Source organism: Erpetoichthys calabaricus, chromosome 8 (assembly GCF_900747795.2).
Source record: "Erpetoichthys calabaricus chromosome 8, fErpCal1.3, whole genome shotgun sequence".
NCBI classification, from domain to species: domain Eukaryota; kingdom Metazoa; phylum Chordata; class Cladistia; order Polypteriformes; family Polypteridae; genus Erpetoichthys; species Erpetoichthys calabaricus.
Window position 1 is genome coordinate 100,993,289 of NC_041401.2, and position 27,589 is coordinate 101,020,877.

A 27,589-nucleotide genomic window follows, 5' to 3' on the forward strand; every position below is an offset into this window, starting at 1 on the left:
GATCAAAAGTTTTAGAACATCTCAGTTTTTAAAATGGTCAAAAGGTAAGCAGTAAACTGCCAGAGGTTTAAATTTAAAGTTTAGGTAAGAAAAAACTGAAAAAAGGAAATTTCAGAATATTACAAATGGGTCTTCTTCAGGGAACAACTTATACGTTACAACCTACAGATGTTCTGCAGAATTTTAAGTAAATTAAGCCTTTCAAGTTGAAGCAAACAATTTGCACAGGCATTTCAACTTCTGTTGATTACGTAAAAACCCTCAGTCTGTCTTAAAACAAAGTTGGAACACTGTGTTACTACACCCTCTGAAGTACTACTTGGACAGTACTACACTGGCATAGAACAAATAAACAATGGTAAATAAAAAATAAGTCAAGGAATCATTAATTGTACAAAATTTTATTCAAATGTTTGATTTAACGTGGAGCTAGCCGGGTTTAGCACAGTTAGAGCGGACAGAGACGCAAGTACCTGCAGGAAGCACAAAGGAGGAGGACTCGCACTCTATGTCAATACAAAATGATGCAACTCTGGACATGTTAACGTTAAAATCTCCACTTGCTGCAGGGGCATCGAACTGTTGGCTGTAAGTCTGCGTCCCTATTACTTGCCCAGAGAGTTTGAACACGTCATTGTTGTTATTGTATACATCCCTCCTCGGGCGGACGTGGAGATAGCGGGTGACATCATCCATTCCGATGTGGCTAAATTACAAACACAACACCCCGAGGCACTTGTGCTAATCGCTGGAGACTTCAACCATGTAACGCTGGACAAAACATTACCTGCCTTCTCCCAGTATGTGGATTGTAACACCTGGGGAAATAGGACTATTGACCTACTGTATGCAAACGTTAAAGACGCATACAGCGCCATCCCGCTGCCTGCGCTTGGGAAAGCAGATCATAACCTGGTTCTGCTTCAGCCTCACTACAAACCAAGAGTGAGGGAGCTACCTACAACCACACGCTCATTCAAGAAGTGGTCCCCTGAGGCAGAGTAGGCTCTGAGAGACTGCTTTGGAACTACGGACTGGAATATCCTGCAGGGATCTTATAGTGAGAACATTGAGGAGGTTGTTGACTGCACTACTGACTACATCAACTTCTGTATGGACATTGTAGTTCCAGTAAGAACAGTACGCTGCTATGCTAACAACAAGCCATGGATTACAAGTGACATCAAGGGCCTTTTGAACCAGAAGAAAAGGGCTTTTAAAGGCGGTGATCAGCATGAGCTCAAGCGCGTGCAGAAAGAACTCTGAGTCCAGATCAGGGCGGCGAAGGAGCAGTACAGGAGAAAGCTGGAGCAGAAGTTGCAGAATAACAGCATGAAGGAAGTGTGGGATGGGATGAAGATCATCACTGGCTGCAGCTCGAAGCGGGGTGCCACCATCGAGAGAGATGTGGAGAGAATAAACTGGATGAACAACTTTTTTAACACCCTTGATCCTCTGCAGTTCGCATACCAGGAGAAGGTGGGAGCGGAGGATGCCATCATCTATATGCTACACAGATCCCTCTCCCACTTGGACAGAAGCAGTGGTGCTGTAAGAATTATGTTTCTGGACTTCTCTAGCACCTTCAACACCATCTAACCTCTGCTCCTTAGGGACAAGCTGACAGAGATGGAAGTAGATTCATACCTGGTAGCATGGATCATGGACTATCTTACAAACAGACCTCAGTATGTGCGTCTCGGGAAATGCAGGTCTGACATTGTGATCAGCAACACAGGAGCGCCACAGGGGACTGTACTTTCTCTGGTCCTGTTCAGCCTATATACATCGGACTTCCAACACAACTCGGAGTCCTGCCAGGTGCAAAAGTTCGCTGACGACACTGCTATCGTGGGCTGCATCAGGAGTGGGCAGGAGAAAGAGTATAGGGACCTAATCAAGGACTTTGTTAAATGGTGCGACTCAAACCACCTACAACTGAACACCAGCAAAACCAAGGAGCTGGTGGTGGATTTTAGGAGGCCCAGCCCCCTCATGGACCCCGTGATCATCAGAGGTGACTGTGTGCAGAGGGTGCAGACCTACAAATACCTGGGAGTGCAGCTGGATGATAATTGGACTGGACTGCCAATACTGATGCTCATTGTAAGAAAGGACAGAGCCGACTATACTTCCTTAGAAGGCTGGCGGCCTTTAATATCTGCAATAAGATGCTGCAGATGTTCTATCAGACGGTTGTGGCGAGCGCCCTCTTCTATGTGGTGGTGTGCTGGGGAGGCAGCATAAAGAAGAGGAACACTTCACGCCTGGACAAACTGGTGAGGAAGGCAGGCTCTATTATCGGACCTTACTCCTTTTCTATGTTAACTAATGTTGCCTTATTTTAATTTCTTATTTTATCTTTTATTTTTCTTTTCTTCATTATGTAAAGCACTTTGAGCTACTTTTTGTATGAAAATGTGCTATATAAATAAATGTTGTTGTTGTTGTATTATAGGCACGGAGCTAGACAGTTTGACATCCGTGGCAGAGCAACGGGAACTGAGCAGGATCCTGTCAATAATGCAGAATCCACTGCATCCACTATACAGTATCATCTCCAGACAGAGGAGCAGCTTCAGCGACAGACTGCTGTCACTTTCCTGCTCCACTGACAGACTGAGGAGATCATTCCTCCCCCACACTATGCGACTCTTCAATTCCACCCGGGGGGGTAAACGTTAACATTATTCAAAATTATTGTCTGTCTGTATACCTGCATTGTTATCACTCTTTAATATTTTCTTTATCAGTATGCTGCTGCTGGAGTATGTGAATTTCCCCTTGGGATTAATAATCTATCTATCTATCAAAGTAGCCACATTTTGCTGATATAACAGCCAGACTGTAGTAAACCTTTTGATTCAGAATTCCAGTCACTCAGTGCAAGTCACCAACCAGCAAAAGAACCCCGATCATCACACTTCCTCCACCTCTTGAAAGAATAAAAGCACTAACAAGCAAAACAGTTAAAATACCAAGTTTCTTTGTCAGAAAGAACTGTTTGCTAATTAGGAAACTGGTTGGAACAAAAATCAAGAGTGAAGATCCTTGCTCTAGGGCATCTCCTACATCTTTAATGGTCCAATGATAACCTAATGCGAATCACAAACAAAGCTAGACTGATTTTCAACCTGTTGTTTGACAAAAAAAAATCTACTTCATAAGCAAAAACAATTTTAATTTTGAACCTAACTGTGCAAAGATTATAATATGCTAAGGTCTAACTCTGGTGGTAGCACTCTGCAGAAAAAGTAGGCAAAAACAATGATATTCCAACACAATGAAACAAAATTAAAAAAAACTGCATACCTTCATGTACATAATACATTTTCTGAAATTGGCAGCAAAAAATAAAATGAAAATAAAAAACAAACGATCTCTGTTGACCCTTTCTCCCTTTTGCTCTTGAATCTGATGTTGATTCTATTTAGTACATAATTGAGATGGAAATTATTCTTTATGAATATTAATATTTGTCTAAGCATTTTTAAATCACAAGAAATATAATTTCCTCTCAAGACAAAGACAATGGCATGCAAGAACTGCTTGAGATGAGGTTAATATGGACAAAAGCAATAAATTTTAACAATATTTAGCCTATGAACTATAAGCTATAACCAGACCAAAGCTGCTCTTTTGAAAGAGAGAAGGCAAGCTTTAGCCTACTGAGATGCCAGTCAGTGCGACGGACAAACTTCTTATACTTTAGCTCAAGAATCAGGCCACCTGTGTCTCTGGGCTGGAGTTCCTTTTTGCATTTTTAATCTGGTGCATTGTGCTCTTGGGGTTTCAAATGCAACTAGTCATTTAGCCTGTTACAAAAACGGGCGCTAGAACAGTAGTGCATAACCATTAGTAGGAACAGTCTATATTAAATGGCAAGGGACTTTGACCTCATTCTTTTTGTTGGTCGTATTTTTCTTTCTTTCAGCCTTTCTTTTGTTGATGTTTACTTGCTGAGCTGACCGTTCTTCGTGGGCTGCCGCTGTGTATTGTGTGTCTTTAAATTTCTGTGACAGTAATACTGTCTTGTACGGCTCTATTCAATAAGGGCACGCACAAAAAGGCGAGCTTCAAAAGGGCGACCTCAATTGAGCGCGGCGAATAAAGGCGTTCGTAGATAATTTAGTTCAAATGGCTCTGGAATATGTGAAGAGCAACAAAGGTGCAGATCTTTATTTACGCGCGCCTTTATTCGCTGCGCCCAATTGAGGTTGCCCTTTTGAGGCTCGCCTTTTTGTGCGCGCCCTTATTGAAGGATACCGTCTTGTACGTCCGCTGGCTTGTATGTCCGTAATATATCTTTAATTTTCTCTGGCGGTAATACAGGCATGCACATCGGTAATATGCCTTTAATCTCCTCTGACAGTAATACTGGCTTGTAGGTGGCTATAATATGCGTCACTGTATTGTGTACCTTTAATTTCCTCTCGCAATAATACTGGTTTGTATTTACGTAAAACGCCTCTAACTTTCTCTGACAGTAATATCGTGCATCGCACCGTGCCCCGCGCAAGAGCCCTTCATCAGAAGATACCCACACACGGACACCTGGACGCACATAGGGATTTTATATATATAGATGCTCCCAGTAGTATTCCTGAGTGATACTCATTTCACACTTCCTGCTTTCATTCTTAAACACATGTAAAGGGTTCCCATTTGAGTATATCTATCTCGCTGTACTATTGAGAAACATGAATTATATTCCCCTCTTTCATTTATTGTTATAAACTTCTATGAGGGGGTTATCATTCAGTCCTTTAATTGGCATACTAAAGTGATCTACTTCATATAGTTGTCCTGCTATTTTAGTTGAAACTTCACTTTATCTCTATATTATATATATAAAACATTATAATACAAGAGATTAAAAACTGGTCCTTTCTTTGTTATGTTTATTTGTCTTATTAATTGAAATACACTGAAAAATCTAATAAAATAAAAACTAATATGAAAACCACTGACCAACAGGGATTAAATAAGCATACAAAGTCAAGAGTGGATACCTTAATGCTATATCAAAAATAAAATGAAGGAAATAAGCTTTGTACCTAACACATACAGTACACATGATATTAAAAGAGCAATGTGAACGTGACTAAAATCTGAGTATAAAATAAATTGATACACGGTATCTAGAAAAGCTAGATAAGCACGGAAAGTTGAAGGGATGGCTATTTCAGAAAATCTAAAAACAAACTTCCTTCAAAGTCCAAATCAGCTTTATTCTAGAAAGGAGGATCTGTTAAAACTGAAAAAATAAACTTAAGACATCAGGAAAGTGTTATAAGATCCCCCCTTCATAGAAAACAGCATTATTATCATATTAGTAAGAATATTTTTAACTTTTAACAGTTTCTTCTTTGCCTTTAATAATAACTGACACTTTGTTTCAGTGTTTTAGAGGTCAAAAAATCTGTTCATCACATTGGGTTTTGTATCTAACACATTTTTTAATGTTATATAAAACTAAACACCTTCTCCTGTTGTACTGTGATGAGAGGTCTGTGGCAAAGTGGTGTTTTTAGATAAATAATCGCATCCTAGGAGGTGTGGGCTCTAATCAGGTGCAGGTGTGTGTGAGTGCACTTTACTCCAGGAGTGATTGGGGTGCTTGGCTGATCACACATACATGTGAAAATGCAAGCGGATCAGTCAGGTGTCTCATTCACACCTCAGAGGCAGCAACATATCACACCTGCACCCTTTCAGGCCACATAAAGAGGATTCTGCACGACAGAGGAGGGACAAAAGAACAAAAGGACAGAAATACAGAAAGAAAAGAGATACAGAGGTTAAAGGCAGGAGAACGAAGGCAGGATCAGGAGAGGAGCTGGTGCTATGTAGAATGGAGGCAGGCAGTCAGCAAAGTGAGGGCCAGCAGAAAGGATTGTGGCTGATGCTCAAAAGGGGGCAGAGTCAAGTCAAGTCAAGTCAACTTTATTTATAAAGCACTTTACATACAACAGCCGCTGACCAAAGTGCTGAACATAGGCTAAAATAAATTTTAAACAAAAACAAAATAATAAATAAGTAAAATAAAATACAATAAATGAAACTAATTAAAACATAGTAAAAACAACTAAACAGAGTTAAAACAGAGTAAAATCAACTGCTCACACAGGATCAAATGCCAAACCAAAGAGGTAAGTCTTAAGAGCAGAATTAAAAATGGGCAGTGAGGAGGCCTGTCTAATGTGGATTGGCAGTGCTCCCTGAAGGTCATGTGGTAAGAGTGGATGGGAGACGAAGCAGGGTTCATACAAATGCCGAGGGATGGTGTCAAGGTACACGAGTTGGATTTGAGGCACTCCAGCAGTGATCAAATGAAGTGGCTAGGGTGCAAGTCCATGTGAAGGATGACTGCGCTTATCGGCATGTGTCTCTGAGGACTGAGTAGATCCTGATGGGTTAGCAGCAGAGACATTGGATTTTAAGAAGGTTGTGCACCAGGGCTTGTGAGTTTTTAAAGGACTGATTCATGCTTATTATTTTAACCTCATTTGAATTATTTGTTTATTTGACAACCTTTAACCTCACATTTATGGATTTTTTTTTTATTATTCATTTATTGGGACAATGCTATGCACTGCACTATTTGCACTTTCTGTTTGGTTTTAATAACGGCACTGACACTTTTTGCACCAATCCTTTGCTGAATGTGTGTGTCCTCATTTGCCTGGCTCATCTCGGGACATAACTGTTGACAATTGTGGTTTGAAGAGGCTCCAAGATGTAACAAGGGAGTATGTAGCCAACTCTGACCATCACAGGCACCATGTTTTTGATATGTGTCATCCTTATTTGAGCATATGTAGTTAGGGACACATTCACGGGTTGCTAGGCAAGTAAAGACAAGTGACATCATCAGTGTGACGATTAATAAGCCAGTAATATGGAGCATTCATCATTCAAGTTAGTGCATACAACCTAATAGCTAGTGTTATTGTTTTAGAATTTAAAAGAAGCTTTGGTGTGAACTGTTTTCTACCCCTCAATTAAAATGTACATTGAACATTCTGGCTTTTTTCACTATTCCAGTTTCTGACATTCTTGATACCATAATAAGAAAAATAAACAAATTTATCATAGTGATAACAAACATATTTTCACATTATTTTGGCAAAGTGAATCAGCAACAAATTAAAAGAAATGAAATGATTACAAAAGCAATTATAAAAAAAACAAGAATGTGAACCAGGTATCCATTACAAATATGTTAGCAGACTACAAACCTAGGTTTTGTGCGAGACTTTGTATTTTCAGTAATATGTTGCAGTTTTATGAGGCTATAATAAAACTGTTTGATTTAATGAAGGAGCGATTATATGCACCAATTTTCAAAAAGCTTTATGGTTCACCATTAGAGGGTAGTCACAGAAAAGAGAATTATTTATGGGACAGTTTAATGTGAAAGAACATAAAGTTTTAAACATAAGAAGTAAAAATATTCAGTATAATTAAACAATGAAAGATCTAAAGCTAAAAGTACTTCCTTACTTGAAAGATCTAGAAATCCTATTAGAGTCATGTCTACAGAATCAATTAAAAAGGCTAACATGGTGATGGGTTAAAAAGTAAACACAAGCCAAAAGACGCTACAGCATGCTTCAGTCATATGATGTACCATTCTGGAACAGTGTGAGCAGATCTGCATATTACACCATGGACATAATCTGAAGCTTTAAAAAACAACCTCTGTAATACCACAAGCCAGAGTATGTGTACTGAACACACTGTGCATATCCATACCAACTACCAGCATCGGCACACTGTAAAAAGACAGGATGGCAGAGGAACACTGGTCAGTAATAGCAATAATTTAAACAAGTATGAATAAAACTGCTCAACTAGCTGCAAACCTGATAGAGGCTGCTTAAAAGTAAAATATCCACAATGTTAGGAAATACAGTATTTCTTTACACAAAGAAATTACTAAAATAGTGCAGTTGTAAGTAATACTTTAGTGATCGTCAAACCTTAGCTTGATTATAATTTGGAAGCATTAGTCTAACATCAAAGAACAAATTGATCTGTATCAAACATGTTTTTATGTTCTTTAATTTTACTACCCATTACGCTGTATGTCTTGTTTTGCCTGTGTAACACTGTCCTGCTTTAGTGAGGTGTGTCATTTTAATGGCAGCTCTTTGGGTGTTACATCACAAATAATTCAGTTGTAGAATACTTGTTTACATTTTATGTTCTAAGAATACCAGTAAACCCCCGATTCTCTAAAGAATTGCAAATCCAAGAATGGCAATTACTTTCTGTTCCCTCCGATCTTTGTAGGGATGAAAAATCATGGAGGGTGGGAGCGTCCTGGGAAAGTTTTCATTTAAGTAAATAAATATATTTGTACTAAAGCTGTTTCTTTTTGCAGCCGTGACTCCTTTGGTTCTGGTGTTTCAGAAGCGCGTTGTAGGTGCCTTCGGTCATTGTTTTTATCTATGCAGTCTCGTTTTTGTTTTTTTATGGGTGTGTTGTTAGCTAGAAGTCGTTTGCTGTTAGGAATCATAATTGAACTTACTTTTAACACTGAATTACCTTAATGTGATTCAAATAAGCTACACTGACAGCTGCCACACTGAGTGCTGGCACAGTGGATTAGAGCACATTGACTGGTGGCACTGTGTAGTGGAGTAGCTGCTGGTACTGTGGAGTGGAGAACACTGACCGCTGGCACTGTCAGTAATCACCACTACCTCAAGTTTAAATACAAAGACATATATAGATAGACGCCGCATTCACTGTGTTTCCCAGTCGACACAATACGTCAGCGTGTCAGCCTTATTGCGAGTGGCAAATGTGCCATTTAAACTAATACAGGTAGATGTGGAAACCGGGCTTTCTGATGAAAAAACAACATTTAAACCAGTATCGTTTACATACGACAGATTTTGGCGAATTGTTTAAATGCAATTGTTTATATCCATTTATACACTAATAATGGCAATTATTAAATAATTATAATTATAATTATTATTATTAAATAATTCCTCCCATATAAGTAACATTTCGGGGACTGCCTTCTTTTATCTTCGAAACATTTCCAGACTTTGTCCTGTTCTTACGCAACACAATACTGAAGTATTGTTTAATGCCCGAGTCACCTCACGTATAGATTATTGTAATGCTATTCTATCTGGCATCCCACAAAAACTTATCCATCGCTTACAAGTTCTTCAAAATTCTGCTGCCAGGATAATAACCTGCTGTTCTAAATCCACTGAACATATTACACCTATTCTCTCTCAACTTCACTGGCTCCCTCTTAACTACAGAATACAATACTAAATACCGTTCTTAACTTTTAAAGCTCTCCACATCCTCACTGATCTCCTACAGACTTACAGTCCGTCTCGCTCACTCAGATCCTGTAATTTGAGAGTATTCAGTCTGGCAATATGGTGCAGCCTTAGTTTGTGGAAGACAGACACAACTAAAGACATGAGCATAAAATGATGGTTGTCAATTTCAAACTGTGTTTCCTCAATGTGCTCATTGAGAAAAAACATCATCAAGTTTGAGAAATGTTAACAGCTAACAACAATCTACATAGGTGGTGACTAAATACGTTTAGCCAAAACATTGTTTGGAGGCTCACTTGAACACATAAATGCATAGCTTTGCCTGGCTTAGCTAAAGTAAATATTATAAAATGGGATTTTCTAATGGCCAAATATAACCAAAACAATTGTTCAGCCTTATCTATGAAATGTAATCCCCCGGGATCTGGTTTGGAGATACAGCGGTTTGTACATTATAGCACATTATTCATTACTTCACTCCACAGCAGTGCCACTCACAATATGGCAGCAACGTTGACGTACGATTCTGCTGGTCATGAGGCGTCTAGTTATTCTGTCTATGTTTAAATATGTCACGATGGCAACTTGTTGCCGTGCACGCTTTACCTCAAATTTAGTTTGCAGGTTGTGTTGTGTTGTTTGGGCGCCACCTACTGAGACTGGGAAGCCGCTGGGGTTGACTCTGGGGTGCTGAGGCGCAGTGCTTGTGCACTTTGGTGCATCTGGCCTCTGGCATCCGTGCATATATACAACCTTCGTTTAGTAATATAGATTATTATGCATGGAAAAGGTTTGCCTGGAACAAAGGCAGCACCTGGTTATCACAGGGAAGTTCTAAGAAGCCAAACACAAGCCAGTGGTTAAAGGGAAGCTTTTACTGTTATCTGAAGAATACCTGAACAGCGTAATACTGTGAACAGTGCCTGGAAAGTAAATACTCAGAGGAACAGAATGGGACTGAGGCCCTGGAGGACTGACAAGACAGCACAGAAAACTCTTCCAGTAAGACAGATTGGAGAGAACTGTATTTGCTACCCTGTAAGAGAGGAGCTAGCTTTAAAGCTGCCATATAGACCTGAGCCTTTAAAGACCTTTCACATTTCAGGGTTGCAGTGCCAACAGCTGCCAACAGAAGGGGCTTAACACTGGTAGCAATATAGCTTAAAATGATTTCAACTAAACTTAAAAATGGTATCAAACCTTGGCAAATCTTACTTTTTGTTCTGCTTATACAGTACATTTTACATATTATAATGTCTGTCTTGACATTGGCTCTTTATTAAAAAGTATATGAGGGCCAATTCAAAGGACATGCATTATCAGCTGTTTTTTAGGAAACTTCTGTAGGTGTTTTCCGCTCATGTCCACAGCTCAGACAACTGGAACATGCACATGGCAATGCAAACATCATTTGTTTAACCCAAACAACTAACAGCAAAAAATGGAGCATGTCTTATTTTGTGGTACTGATGTTATGTGAATTTACAAAAAACTGTTACTACCTGCTGGCAACATTAATCAAAAATGGATTGCAATAATTCTTCATTAAAAAGTGCAAGGATACCTGACATAAGTAAATTGAAAATCATATGAAATTGACTTTAAGAGTAGTTAATCATGCAGATGTTGTGAGTTTTGTAAAATCTGAGAATCTGAGAAAACAAAAACAGAAGCTCAAAATGGAAAAAATCCTAAATCTAAAAGCACAGCAGTGTCAACTTATACTCAAGAGTTAACTTTCATTTGCATTTGTATCTGAGGTGGGAATTACCATGAACCTCGTCACAATGTAATAATATTGCGGCTTTAAATATCTATATATACAGTAGCTCACTCATCAACAAAAACATTATTTCCTGTTTTGTCAAAAAGGTGAAAGGACGGTATATCTGGGCAGCAGGTACGCATTAAGAATGGATGTTTTGATACACCAATATCCAGGGGTAAAACATCCTCATAAATTAGGAAACATACTGTAGATGAATATATCTAAATAAAGGCACTGGTAAGCAATGTCAATGATAGTAGTGATGTATTGTGTTTACTTTAGGTGATCAATGATCATGACTCCAAAAAATGTCAACTTGCTGATCCTCTCCACAGCGTTTTTGCCAATTTAGATAGGAGTATCATCAAGCTCCCGATTCTGAAGTCTATGACCAGCTCATTAAGGGAGAAATTGGTGTCCCAGCTCAACTGTTTAAGAAAGCGACTTTCTTCTCTGCAAACCGGCTCTTCACTTTATGTAGTCAGGTCTATGATTTTGTTAAGGATGGAGTTGGACCTGTGTCTGGCCACATAGTCATAGAGCATAGCACTGGACTCAGCACAGTACTCCACGGAAAGTCTGTCTCAAAAATCACTGTGGAGGAAGTCATGCTACCCGTCAGCAATTTCTTGACTCTGCCAGTTAGAAAGTACAAAATCAGAGTGTGGTATGAAGCCTCAAGACTAGATGCTTCAGGATCAGTTCTGATGGCACAATGGTGTTGAATTCTGAACTATGGTTTGTAAACGGCACACTGGCATAACAATTTTAATTATTCAACTATGGCAGAAGGGTATGAAGTACTTGAAATGGATTTCAAATATCAATGCAGTTTCAACTATAAGACATACAATGGTCAGTTACATGATGCACAATTACCTCCTCTGGGTGAGCCTTTACGTATGATGAAGGGGTATCAAATAATAATTGACATTATGATGTTCCATATTTAAAATATTGTTTTAATATATACAACTGTGAATTTAAAACACCTGGGCTTACATAAATGAACACTGCTATGAGATACATGCAGTCCTGGAATGTACCACTTTCACTATAAATTATTAAAATTTCATAAACAAGTAAAACATGTTGGACACAAGTCAGTTATCAAATATTGATTTAAAAAAGCCAAGTTAATTAAAATTGGGGAAAAAAGAAATCCTGGGGTGCTTAATATCCCCTTTTTTCATTTTGAAACCTTACAGGCAATTTACATCAATACATTTTATAGGCAATTTAACATATTTTTACTAAGGGTATAGGGAATAATTTATTATTAATATGAGGAATACTTTATTATTGATGTACAATTTTCATTTTTATCATTCTGGTGAATTTCTTGTAATTACTCAAATACTAACTGAATCTTCCATTTTTTTTGGCATTCATATTTGAACTTCCTTTGCTGTAAAATCGCACATTACCTATCTGCCCGCCACTTTTAATGTCCTTGTAATCAGCAAGCATACCATATACTATTATAACATGGACTGACTTACAGTAGTTTCTTCTTTGAACCTGCGTGTTTAATTTACAATATTTAAAAAATATTATTAAACTTTCACACATTTCTGGCTGATGCACAATTAAATAGCCATAAATTGCACTCTTGACAGTTGTGCCAAACATTCTCAACTCCTATTTGCAAGGCAGATTAATCAATTATGCAATTCCAGTTTGACAATAAAAGCATAAAGAGGCATACTGTATGAAGATTATCATCAGATATAAACAGAATTTGAATATAAACAAAACAAACACCACTTCTAAATGTTTTATTCAGCACATCAAATAATAAAAATTTGTTTTGTTGTTATTTTTATTACATTGGCTTAATTTCTGAACATACCTTTGTACTGTGTTATGGAGTACTTATATATTCAATGTAACTTGCTGCTACACATAATTAGGTATGTACTACCCTGCCTCTGGTCTATGTGAATTGAAGACATTCTGTCCAGCCTTACTAAAAACATGTCAAAAGATCATTCAATTTTTATTTTTTATCTATCATAAGTACATATGTAGACACACAGAAAAAGACTGATACCTTATTAATCCAAAGAGCTGCATACCAATGCGCTAAATAACAGTGGAGTTCTGTTAATTGCCTTCAGTTTGCATAAATGATGCAGCTTGGATCTGACACAGGCATTTATTAAATACTTTAAATTGCCAAGCACAATGCAATTAAACGGGAGATGCTCTGAACTACTATGCACAAATAAAGACAATTGCTGTTAATAATGCAGCCAACTGCAATGCCTCCAAGCTATTCATGTGGTGTTCACTAACCAGAATCTCTTACTTGAATGTTGGCTAATGAAGAGAAATTATAGGGCATCAGGTGATCAGTCACCTCGGTGTCTACTCGGTTAAGAAAAAGTATTTACTAAACGGCACGCCAAACATTTCAAGTATACTAAAATCTATTGTGTAGTAAGAAATTCAAAACAGTAATACAGTAACATGGGAAAGTTAAACCTTTGACTTTAACAGGCAGATTTACATGAAATCAAATAAAAATACTACAAATAATGTTTCAGTTTTAAGTATTAAATGACTCAACTAATTACATATTTTCTTCAATCTGTCAGACCATTAATTAACCAAATCTATATCATCAATGCATGATGCCCATGTCTTTACAAGACCACATCATACATTAATTGATAGGGTACTCAGCTTAAGACAATGGTAAAACCATTTTTCAGTGGTTAGAACAAATAAAATTTGTATTCTCAGCTTTCACACTTTTTCTTGCAAAGTGTCACATTTATATGCATGAATGTTTTCATTCAAAAGTGTATTAATAAATACACACATAAAATTCTGTTTACTGGCTAAATGCTGTATTCTGCAGATTGTGATATTAATATGTGATGGATGGCCGGCTAAATATTCCAGCCCACACCTCCAGGCCGCCAGGTGGAGCCCTCCCAACAGCATGGAGGTTCCCCGAATTCCAGCAGGGCCTTATGGACCTTGTAGTTTGTATACACAGCCCTGCTGGATACCTTGGGGACCACCAGGAGTCGCTGTAGGGAGGCTGTTGGACTCTTATGTGCCCTATAACCCGAAAGTGCATCATGATCACATGACAAGAAGAAACGACGTGCTTCCGGGTTGAAGAAACGGACTTTTACCCTGACCCGGAAGTAATGAGAACTTGTGGATTGTGGGACAGGAACACTTCCGGGTTGGGGAATATAAAAGGACCATGGGAAAGCCCAGATTTTGAGCTGAGTTGGGAGGCAGGGTGGCTAAGTGTCTGGGAGTGGAGGATTGAGTATTGGGTATTGTTATTTGATTATTAATTTGTTATTGAGTATAGTGGAGTGGTGGTGCTTTGTGCACATTATTATTATAATAAATTCAATATTTGGACTTTTATCTGGTGTCTGACTTCTGGTCTGAGGGTTCAAGGGGTCACGGAGACCTTAATCTATCACATAATATTATAAATGTGTGTTTATAAAACTTCATAGACCACTGAATACAATGAAAATTCTGACAATAAAATGACTCCATAACAGCAATACCTTGCCATCCTCTACGGCCGCAAATGATTCATACCACCTGGAAAGAATCCAAATAAAGCAGTGCTGTTGATGATATACTAATTTTTAATTTAAAGTGAAAAAAATGTCTTATGTCTGTATTTGTGTAAATGCATTCTTGTAAATTCCAGAGATAATCTGAATTAAACAATATAAACTGCTCAAAAATATTAAAGAAACACTTTAAAAACACATCAGATCTCAATGGGAAAAAAAATACATGCTGGATATCTATACTGATATGGACTGGGTAACGTGTTAAGAATGAAAGGATGCCACACTGTTTGATGGAAATGAAAATGATCAACCTACAGAGGGCTGAATTCAAAGACATCCCGAAAATCAAAGTGAAAAAATGATGCAGCAGGCTAGTCCATTTTGCCGAAATTTCATTGCAGCAACTCAGACTCGTACTAAGTAGTTTGTATGCCCCCCACATGCTTTTATGCATCCCTGACAACGTCGGGGTATGCTCCTAATGAGACAACGGATGGTGTCCTGGGGGAAATTCTCCCAGATCCGGACCAGGGCATCACTGAGCTCCTGGACAGTATGAGGTGCAACCTGGCGGCGTGGGGTGGACTAAAACATAATGTCCCAGGAGTCAGGCGAGCATGGGGGCCAGTCAATGGCATCAATTCCTTCATCCTCCAGGAACTGCCTGCACACTCTCGCCACATGAGGCTGGGCATTGTCGTGCACCAAGAGGAGCCCAGGACCCACTGCACCAGCATAGGGTCTGACAATAGGTCCAAGGATTTCATCCAGATACCTAATGGCAGTCAAGGTGCCTTTGTCTAGCCTGTAGAGATCCATGCGTCCCTCCATGGATATGCCTCCCCAGACCATCACTGACCCACCACCAAACCGGTCATGCTGTACGATGTTACAGGCAGCATAATGTTCTCCACGGCTTCTCCGGACCCTTTCACATCTGTCATATGTGCTCAGGGTGAACCTGCTCTCATCTGTGAAAAGCACAGGGCGCCAGTGGTGGACCTGCCAATTCTAGTATTCTACGACAAATGCCAATCGACCTCCACGGTGCCAGGCAGTGAGCACAGGGCCCACTAGAGGACATCGGGCCCTCAGGCCACCCTCATTAAGTCTGTTTCTGAATGTTTGGTCAGAGACATTCACACCAGTGGCCTGCTGGAGGTCATTTTGTAGGGCTCTGGCAGTGCTCATTTTTGTTCCTCCTTGTCCAAAGGAGCAGATATTGGTCCTGCTGATGGGTTAAGGACCTTCTACAGCCCTGTACAGCTCACCTAGAGTAACTGCCTGTCTCCTGGAATCTCCTCCATGCCCCTGAGACTGCTGGAAGACGCAGCAAGCCTTCTGGCAATGGCATGTACTGATATGCCATCCTGGAGAAGTTGGACTACCTGTGCAACCTCTGTAGGGTCCAGGCATCGCATCATTCTACCAGTAGTGACACTGACCGTCACAGTTAGAAAAGTCAGTGGCCTCCAACTGTTATACCATTCATGTTTTGGGGGACATCTCATTGTTGCGCCTCTAGTGTACCTGTTGTTAATTTCATTAACACCAAAGCAGCTGAAACTGATTAACAACCCGCTCTGCTACTTAACTGACCAGATCAGTATCCAAGAAGTTTCACTGACTTGATGCCATACTCTGATTAAAAAGTGTTCCTTTAATTTTTTTGAGCAGTATATTTTAAATGTGTTAAACAGGACATATTTTTTCTTCTCCAGATTGTGACTTTAGTAGCAACTCAGTGTTTGCACTGCTGTTTTTGTTTTTCTTTATACGTGCTCAAGTATTACAAACTTGTTCCACTGATAAATAAGCCTCAATGTTTTCTAATTGTTATAGATATTTCCAATTGTTCACAAAAGTAAGCAAATGTTCCCACTAATTTAAATTGATTATTATGGTGCCATTTTAAAAGTATCTACTATGAGCAGCCGCACTGTCTACAGACACAGACATCTGCCATAATGAATGAATTTTAGCAACTCATTATTAGCTTCTTATCTAATGTGCACTCAGACACATACTATTTTGCAGTTTGATCAACAAAGAACACAGTGTCCGTGGATCTTGGTGATTTTTCACCTAGCACATCTATCTGGAATTGTTTTACTGACTTTCCCTCTACTTTTAACACAATGTTTCCACTAAAACTTTTAATAAACTGACAGACTTTGGTATCAGTCAGTCATTGTATTATTAGAAATGTACTATCCATGCTGAAAAGAAGCAGAAGGTACAGCTAATAGATACCATTTATAAACCCTCATCCCATGTGCTGGTGCTTCATGACATTGAGTCATCACCACTCTTTTGAGTGTATTCTGCAAAATGATCATGTTCGCTGATAACTCTGCTCATCTGAAATTATGATAGGTCTGTATACTAACAAGGTACACTAGCAAATCAAATGATGTAACCTACATAATCAAAAACTAAAAGTCAGTAGTGTTTGGTGTTGACTCTTATGTGAGCCAAAAGAATACTTTCACATTAATACATTAATTGCCAGGTTGTAGACATTTTAAAAAACGCAATTATCCTGGACACAAGCATTTCCAGCAGTGTACCATGACCGGTCAACAAATTAGTTATAGATAAGAACACTCATCAAAGGATGTTCTTTTTCAGACAGTTAAAGAAATCTGGGGAGTCACAGGAAATATTAATCACTTTTCACATGCCTGTTATTCAAAACTAGCATAGCAAAATGCCAGTTTATTAAAACAGGCTTAATGGTTCAATGTTAAGTCCTTCTGTTTAGATTGCGTTGTGCATTTACAACCTCTGCTCATCGAATATGCCTTACGTCCTTCTTTCTTTGTGTTTCATGTTGCCTTACTTCATCAGACATTCCAGCCCTATTGTGGACGCCAGACAACATGATGCCTGGACATATGCCGCATGATTTACTATTTTATCCTTGCTACTTGCCTTTGTGCTTCAAACATTCCCATCCTCTTGTGGATGCCAAATGGCCGGATGGATGTTTTATCGCTTTACATACAGAGACATGTTTTCACTTTGTGACGATGCGGGTTCTGCTCCATGCTCCCATCGGCTGTTAGAGAGCCCTTGAACCCAACACCGTCGGTAATGTCACCGATGAGCTAGACAGTGAGGCAATAACAATGAGCAAGGGGATGGTAGAAGTGCAAAAGTGCTTTTATTAAAAGACAATCAAAACAGTGTTCAAAGTAGTGTTGTGCAGTTCATTCAATAAATAAATAAATAATCCAAAAACATGTGGAGGTTAAAATCAATAAATAGAAAAACTCTTCTAAAAATAACGAGAGTAAAAATCCACCAAGAAGCAATCCTTTAAGGTTATAAAGCCCGGTGTCTTCCTTTACCATGGCGGCTCACCTGCTACTCCCATTTGGGCTGCTCGACAGGAGAGTCGCCTACCTGCAGGAACAGCTGCCCTTCATTCAGGTCCGGTAGCCCTCCGATCATTGGCTTCGTCGGGCTCCCAACTGGACCGAGACTTGGGATATTTCCCAGAGGCCAAGGCGCTCACGCTGGGGCTACACCAACCCAAAGCCTCCTCGACTCCCGCTCCTAGCAACGGCCAAGTCGATACCTCTACTGGTCACTCCAGCTACTTAGTCGCTAAGCTGGAGCGACCGCTTTCTCAGCCCCACTGAGTGTCGGTCAAACACTCCCCTCGTGGGCTCTCTTCCCAGCTGCCTGTTTTCTCTAATGCGAGCCTGCTCTCGCTCGCTCACTCGCTCGCTCTCCTTCCTCACACCGGCTTTTTCCACCTGCTTCCTGCTACCTCCCGTTCTCCTCCCTCTTTCTTCTTTTTGTTCTTCCTTTTACTTCTCTCCCTTCTAACTGGCTCGCGCTTCTCTTTATATGCAGAGAGGACATAGCAGCTGCAGCCCATTAGCCACAGGAACAATCACGGATGTGGGCAGTCTCTCACCTGCGCACTTAGGTGAGAAACGCCCACACCGCAGATCGCCCTGCGGCTTGCTACAGTTACCACGCCCCCTCGCTAAGCCGTGAGCGCGGCAATTATTTATTTAAAACCAAACGGCCTTTGCTGTAAGAGCTGTGGACCCATAACACCACACACTTTGCAACATTCTCTGATATCTCTGAAGAAACAGCTACAGATAGCAGTTTACACTGTTTCTAAATTCATATAATACCACCACCTCATAATATAAATCAATCCATAAATCAATAAAGGCACATAAATTACCCGTTTACTGATGCCTGATGGATTATTTTCACAGAATTAGCTAACTTACTACAACTTAATTTCTTCAACATTATCACACAGCTGCATACGTTCTGTCACATTGTAAGTCTGCAGTGCAAGCAAGTACAGCTAATAAGTTTGTGCATATAACTTGTCAGAGGAGATTTTTTCATGAATTCCTTCTTAAAATTGTATACACAAGTAATATGATAGTTTTAAAAAATCAGAATAATCTTTTTATACACAAACATCCCAAACCGAGGCTGTATTCAATTGCATTAGACCATATACTACTCAATTATGATAATCGATGGTCCATGGCTATGACTACACTTTAGTGTTTCTAACTAAGTAGGGATGCTCCTAAAAGATCCCCAAACCCAAAGTAACTCCAAGGAAGCCCAGGTTTGGAACAAAAAATAGTTTACTAATATAAACTAAAGAACACATGTATAAACCATGACAGACAGAAATTAACAATACAAAATAATATGAATCAAGAACCACTTGCCCATATAAAACCTCCTCCATTCACTTCTTCTTTCTACCTCACACTTCTCTTTCCACAAACACTCTAGCATTCCTTCCAAAGGCCAGTTGAACCCTTGAATTCTGTCCTCTTACTGCTATGTACAATGGTCCCTTAGCTGACTTCGTTATTGGGGCACACAGACAATTCATAGTAAACAAGAATTCAACAATCTGCAGGCATGTAAGTCTTTTTTACAATTAGCCAAAAAAGAAATCAGAGTGACTAAGCAGTCACCAGATAAAGAATGACAATGCAATCACACCACTGGTTAAAAATCAAAATAATAACAAACTGCGAGTACAAAATAAAAACATAAAAAAATAATTACAAGCAGATTCCCGAGATACCACTTGAAACCCTAGTCTGGTCTCTTAGCAAACACTTTGGAGATTAAGGCCACAGGGGTTTGTATAATACAAATAGAGTTATGTGCATAATACACAGGACCCTGCCACACCCAGCTGGCCTGAATTGCACAGTGTACAAAACAAAAACATAAAAGGTTTCAAGACAAGGGTAACTACACACGAGCTATTTGAATTAAAGTACCAATGTTTACATGAGAAAATAAAATAGACTCCTGGGTTTCAGAAACAAAAATATAGTAAAATTACAATCAACAATAATCTCTTTAAACACCATTGAATTCTATTTTTCCAATAATTAACAAAAAGAGGCCCAAATCAAAAATGGAAAATATACTGCATCTTTCCAATATCAGAGAAGATAAATAATAATAATACATTTTACCTATATAGCACCTTTCGCATGCTCAAAGTGCTTATACAGAAACCCCAGTCAAGCTCTGTGTTTGCACCACTTCAGTTTCATAAGATGACTTCAGAAAATCTCCACTTACCTCAGAAAACAAGTGCTGTGTACTAGGGGCACATACTGGATGGAGCACTGAAATTAAATACTGTATATCCGGATAAACCTAGAACATTTTAAGGTTTACTTTATCTTTTTGTAACTCATATACAGTGGTGTGAAAAACTATTTGCCCCCTTCCTGATTTCTTATTCTTTTGCATGTTTGTCACACAAAATGTTTCTGATCATCAAACACATTTAACCATTAGTCAAATATAACACAAGTAAACACAAAATGCAGTTTGTAAATGGTGGTTTTTATTATTTAGGGGGAAAAAAAAATCCAAACCTACATGGCCCTGTGTGAAAAAGTAATTGCCCCCTGAACCTAATAACTGGTTGGGCCACCCTTATCAGCAATAACTGCAATCAAGCGTTTGCGATAACTTGCAATGAGTCTTTTACAGCGCTCTGGAGGAATTTTGGCCCACTCATCTTTGCAAAATTGTTGTAATTCAGCTTTATTTGAGGGTTTTTCTAGCATGAACCGCCTTTTTAAGGTCATGCCATAGCATCTCAATTGGATTCAGGTCAGGACTTTGACTAGGCCACTCCAAAGTCTTCATTTTGTTTTTCTTCAGCCATTCAGAGGTGGATTTGCTGGTGTGTTTTGGGTCATTGTCCTGTTTCAGCACCCAAGATCGCTTCAGCTTGAGTTGACAAACAGATGGCCGGACATTCTCCTTCAGGATTTTTTGGTAGACAGTAGAATTCATGGTTCCATCTATCACAGCAAGCCTTCCAGGTCCTGAAGCAGCAAAACAACCCCAGACCATCACACTACCACCACCATATTTTACTGTTGGTATGATGTTCTTTTTCTGAAATGCTGTGTTCCTTTTATGCCAGATGTAACGGGACATTTGCCTTCCAAAAAGTTCAACTTTTGACTCATCAGTCCACAAGGTATTTTCCCAAAAGTCTTGGCAATCATTGAGATGTTTCTTAGCAAAATTGAGACGAGCCCTAATGTTCTTTTTGCTTAACAGTGGTTTGCGTCTTGGAAATCTGCCATGCAGGCCGTTTTTGCCCAGTCTCTTTCTTATGGTGGAGTCGTGAACACTGACCTTAATTGAGGCAAGGGAGGCCTGCAGTTCTTTAGACGTTGTCCTGGGGTCTTTTGTGACCTCTCGGATGAGTCGTCTCTGTGCTCTTGGGGTAATTTTGGTCGGCCGGCCGGCCACTCCTGGGAAGGTTCACCACTGTTCCATGTTTTTGCCATTTGTGGATAATGGCTCTCACTGTGGTTCGCTGGAGTCCCAAAGCTTTAGAAATGGCTTTATAACCTTTACCAGACTGATAGATCTCAATTACTTCTGTTCTCATTTGTTCCTGAATTTCTTTGGATCTTGGCATGATGTCTAGCTTTTGAGGTGCTTTTGGTCTACTTCTCTGTGTCAGACAGCTCCTATTTAAGTGATTTCTTGATTGAAACAGGTGTGGCAGTAATCAGGCCTGGGGGTGGCTACGGAAATTGAACTCAGGTGTGATACACCACAGTTAGGTTATTTTTTAACAAGGGGGCAATTACTTTTTCACACAGGGCCATGTAGGTTTGGATTTTTTTTCTCCCTAAATAATAAACACCATCATTTAAAAACTGCATTTTGTGTTTACTTGTGTTATATTTGACTAATGGTTAAATGTGTTTGATGATCAGAAACATTTTGTGTGACAAACATGCAAAAGAATAAGAAATCAGGAAGGGGGCAAATAGTTTTTCACACCACTGTATGAGTTCTACGAAAAAGGAAAGAATGTGGTATAGGGTATAATATTTCAATACAAGATAGTCCATAACATGAGGTACTCACACAAATCTACATGCACTCAGACTTGACCATTTTAAATGAGCAAATTCACCTAATGAATATATCTTTGAGATGTGAGGACAAAAACACACGGAAATGGGGAAAACAGGCAACGCTACACACACTGTACCCAAATTTGGTTTGAACCCTGTGAGACATCAGTGCTGTGTAATATTTTCTTCATGATGTATTATTACTTACAGTATACAACCATATCCTATTTTGGGATTATCGACCAAGCAATAACTTAATTCATGATGAACAAGAAACGGCTTTAAATGAAGATATGTACTGTATACATGTATGTAAATTATGTTAGCTTTAATTATTTTTGTTATTGCTTTATAGCTGGGAACTTTTGCAACCACAGTTCTCTAGTGAAGAATGCTACACAAAAACTACTTTGATCTGAAATGTGTTAGTGATATATGACTGAGGTAGTTTGGTTTTTCCAAATTGTCAATTATAGCTCTTGACAGATAATATTTGGACTCTAGAATTTTTTAATGTACTGTACTATATACTGTGCACTTTGTACTGAATTGCTTTTTATGTAAAAGGGTCCTGATTAATTATACTGCATGTTCCTTGTCTGCATCACTCTCATTTTAAAAACTGCAGACTTTACAGCAAAATTACAGTATATGAAAGCTCAACAACAATTTGGTTTCACTGCCAGCAACACCCGAGTTCCATATTCCTGTTGTCGATTACTAACCCTTTTCACTAAAGTATTGTACATTAATCTATAAAATCTCTTTGATATCATACATTTTATAAATGACTACAACAATAAAGCATTCTTGTCGTTCAGATTTGTTGTCTGTACATGTCTACCTATGTTGAAATGCTGCCTAAAACTCAACTGATAACATCCCCTATTCTGCCTGTCTTCCAGTTTCACAAAATACCTGTTGTGCAGGGAAAATAGTAAAGACTGGTTCAAAAAATATTTTAACATGTTAAAATTCACTTTTGACCATTATCTTTTTATTTCTTATTAGTATAACATAATGTTAAAAAGATTACTACACCTAAGCACACTGTATTGTAGCAAGAACCGTATTTGAGGTTAAGTTGACATTCATGTGGTATTATTATTTGCCACTGAAAACAAAAAAAGGTATGGTGAATGGAGCAGTAGTCAAAATGAAAACATCCTTTAATATTTACACAGCAGTCCTGTTTATTTTGAATGTTTTACCTGTCAGTGCCAAAAGCAGCAATTAGATATGCCAATTCACTGTGCCACTAAATTCCATACATAAAATAAGGAGTCTTTAAATCCTTAAGGGAGTCACTTTCACGAAATGATTCATATGTTTGACTACAAACCACAGGGCACTAAATGCTACTTGTGCTATGGATATACTGTATATAAGCAGGAACCTTTCATTTCTTAGGGCACGACACACCACAATAACAAAGATCCACCACTGATATGTCACTTAAGCTAACTTGACACTGCAGTTTGGTTCTGATTTTAACACTTATATTTGACACCGATCTGATCTATTTAGATAAGTGGGAACATCCCCAAAAAAACACATGTAGAATCCAAACTTTTCAGATCAGATTTAAACCACTGTAAGGTGTGCTTAATAAATCCAATACACATATGCAATTTATGTTTAAATGATTGCATTACAGTTGTGTGGAAATGTACACTACTTTACTTAATTGTTCATATGATCACTGTCATATCTCTGCATTGAAAACCAAAATGATTACATAGCAGTACTGATGCAGTGTGCCAGAGGGAAGAAAGCAAGGTTGCACACTGCATCAGGGTAACTGTCACCAGCCAATACTCCCTATGATGTAATTTGAGGACAGACACTGTCATAGACAATCAAACATCAAAACCTCACTATTCTGAAATTGTCAACCCCACTTGTCTGCATCCAAAACATAATGATGGCCATTCATAGTTATCTATTAGCTCCCATGTGTCTGATGTATTTGTTTTTATCATGTTCACAAGAATTACTTATGAACACTTTGATAACACTTAAAACTTTTTTTTGTCCAGTGCCTCCTGACTAACCGGTACCAGAATAACCTCACATATGGTATATACAGTATTTGACTTGTCCTAATGTCTAATTATGCAAGTCAGCAAGACTTCTGGGGTTACCTCCCAATGTTTGGTCCCTTAGACCCGAAATAACAGAATTTTTAGACCATTTTTGGACCATATTTTTTGCAGCAAATTACACCCACATGATAGTGAACGAAGAGGTGACTTTAGCAAAAATAATCACTATATCTTCAAGTTGTAAATGCCACATCAACCAATCCTAGGATGTTCCAATATAATACGAGGTGTTAATGTTACTCCTTTTCAGAAAAATTAAATAAAAAGGGGATCAGTAATATAGGCATGTGGAGTGTCATTTGATGCTATTTCAAGGTTGTTGATCACAACTACATTTTTTATATTTGATCCTTTACGGGTAGTCCTAGCCCTCTAAAAGCCATTGACAGAAGGTTAAAATGACAGATACAAACATATTGTGGGGTATTTTTCAAGACTATTTCAACGTCAGTGATTCCGAATATACAGGATGCCCACAAAAACACTTCTTGATTTTAAATGGTTACAAAATCAAAACTTATTGGAATATAATTGTAAATAAGATGACAGCAAATACATTAATTTAAAACATTTCTTCTTTTCCACAACTTACTGTGGTAGGTGACTACCTTTTCCAACAAGTTGGGGCACCACCGCACTGGCATCTCGCTATCCGTAATTTTCTCGACTAGCGCCTGCCAAACAGATTGATCGGTCTCGCTGTACAAAATGACCAAGTGTTCCTCAAGTGACCTCCGAGATCACATTACTGTTTGTGACTTTTTCCTTTGGGAGTACGTGAAATGCAGAGTTTACGTACCTCCATGGATGATCTGCAGGAACGCATCACTGAAGCTATAAACGCGATCACGCCGGATATGCTTCGGAGAGTCTGGTCCGAGCTCGATTATCAAATCGATGTTTGCCGAGTAACAGGTGGGGTGCACATCGAGTGTAGGTAATCAACAGATACCATATGAAACTTTAGGAGTTGATTAAATTGGAGCCACAAAGGTGAAAGAATACTGTATTACAATAAATTTTGATTTTGTAACCGTTTAAAATCAAGGAGTGTTTTTGTGGGCACCCTGTATTATTTTTGATCCTTTACTAGAGAAGTAGCTCTCTATGGACCTCTATCAGAGGGTGAAAAAGTACAAATTTCGGTACTATCGAGAATATTTAGACTTTAAACATTTAAATTGAACAACATATTTTAGCATTTCAAATATGTGGAGCAACTATTCTACTTTAATATGTACTTTACCTCAATGTAAATCATTACATTTCTTTCGAGAACCCTGAATTATGAGCTGCTTACGCTAATTGTTTATTACATTCAGGATAGATATCTGTTCTTCTAGACTAACATGGATCGTTTGCATAATTTAATCTGAACAGTTAAACATAAAAATCGAATATGAGCCAAAAATAGGAACTGAACTACTGTTAACTGCAGCAGTCTGTTTGTGCTGTGTAAGATAGGGCATTTAATAAGTCTATGGACTGTGCAATATGACTACTGAGCTTTCAAACTGCCGGGACTTCGATTTGATTTTTACTTAAGTACACAGTGCAAATTCAGTTTCTCCATCTGTCGGACCCCTGGCTCGTTACAGTACTTTTCCACTACTCATACATTTAGCTGTTATTTAGTATTTGCAATTGCAATTCTACTGTTTTCTAAACCCGTTCATACCGTTGCAGGCCACGGGTAATACAGAAACTTCCAACAGATTCCGAAGAGGAGCCGCTCGTCTCCACGGGACAAGCCTCCTTTTAAATACCTGAAGCGCTGGTCCTACAGAAAGTAGTATGGAAGTTTTAAAATGTTAGCAATCAATTTAAGTCTTATTCTTCGCGTCGTCCCAAGTTTTTAAAGCACCGCTCAAAAATACAGTACTCTGTTCGTTGAGTCGCACAGCTTCGAGGCACCTTATCCAATTGGATGACGACTCGCACCGCCCGCCTTTCCTCACGTGCAGCAAGCGCGCGCACACCCTTCCCACGCCTGTCCCTCCCATAGAGCCACGCCACAAATGCAGCGCGCAGGCGCATTCTTGGTGCAACGGCAGGTGTGCGTGTGTGTGTGCGTGTGTATGTGTGTACCGCGCGCACGACAGGTGCGCCTCACCGTTGCTTTCGGTTACTGTCCGTTGTACCTAGGGGCGGATTCCGTTAGTACGGGTAACGGGGTGAACCCTGTGTTTGTGTGATGGTGGTTTGTGTTCGTATCGCTTGCGTTATTTCCATTGGCACGGCGCGCGCGTTTCGCTGTCTCCTGTTGCGCTGTGAGCGCTGACCACTGCCGTTCAGTCAAGTCAATATACTCTCGTGCAGAAGCCTATGAAACGCGACGGCAGTCCCTTCACCCTGCGCCTACTGAAGTTCATGGTATATTTAGACAAGACTTGCTGCCACTTCTCTCTCACACTTTACAGCCATCAAGAAACATAAGTCCCGCCGCCCGCGTCCGTGAAAGGCACTCGCGAGACCAACTTAGCCTTCCCCTTGTAAAACAAGGCGCCACCCAGCCGTTCTGCTCGCAGCCTGCTGTTCCCACAAGTGTGCGTGTACCATGGAGATTTCCCTCTTCCAGGGAAGCAGCCGAGCGCTTTGTGCACTCCATCCCATCTTTCTGGGGTCAAGTGGACTCTTACAGATGCTACTGTTACTTACAGTCCTGAGCTCTTGCATACGATCCTTCATTGTGAAAGGAGGCGGTTGGCGTGCTGTTCCTTTGCTGGCTCTCGGATTCCGACTACCGAGGATGCTCGTTATCTTCTTCCACACCTCTTCTGGCTTTTTTTGTACAGAAGCGAAGAGGAGCAAAGCGGGGGCGCGCACAGATGGGGGGGGGGGGGGGGGTGCATGGTGGCATGGGGGTGGATGAACGCGCGAGCACGAGATAAAATTGAGGGGAGCGCGCACTCATGAGTCTGGCGCGCCGTCTGAATAACCCATTCGCCTGGATTACGTCCCCATCGCCCATAGATTGTTCTGTCTCGAATAGAGATTGTTCTGTCGACAAATAAAAGTGACCGTGAGCTGGCCGCAGTTCATATGATAAGTGGCATAACAGTGAAGAACAGGCATATAATGCAAATTGGTTCAATTTCATCAACCGAAGAGTATACCTTTAAATACAAGTTAAAGAACTAGCGCGAAATGCGTCTTGTCTGATGATCATTTCTATTTCACAGGGACGAGAGTGACTGCTGATCGTTAGATATCGTGTAACACCTTTCTTTCAAAACCTAGTAATTTGGAAATTTGATTTGAAAAGGAGGCGTTGGTCTGTGAAGAGTATGAATGTCATCATTATTTCTTCAACAAGTATGTTTTTATAAAATCCGGAGCCGCTGCTTGAATTATTTTTTTCATATTTAACAAGTCGCCACCCTAATTGTTACTTTACATCATCTGCAGATGTTCAGTCGAG

At 39.4% G+C, this 27,589-nt stretch overlaps 1 protein-coding gene across 1 annotated transcript in view; it reads right to left on the minus strand.

Annotated features, from left to right (window-relative positions):
• The window catches only part of LOC114655882 (syntaxin-1A), a 414,537-nt gene extending 387,545 nt beyond the window's left edge, over positions 1-26,992 (minus strand). Inside the window, exon 1 of the mRNA XM_028807166.2 lies at positions 26,827-26,992. Within this exon, the coding sequence (XP_028662999.1) occupies positions 26,827-26,856 (30 nt within the window). The 5' untranslated portion in view covers positions 26,857-26,992. The remainder of the gene's footprint in view (positions 1-26,826) is intronic.
• Between the last annotated feature and the right edge of the window lie 597 nt (positions 26,993-27,589).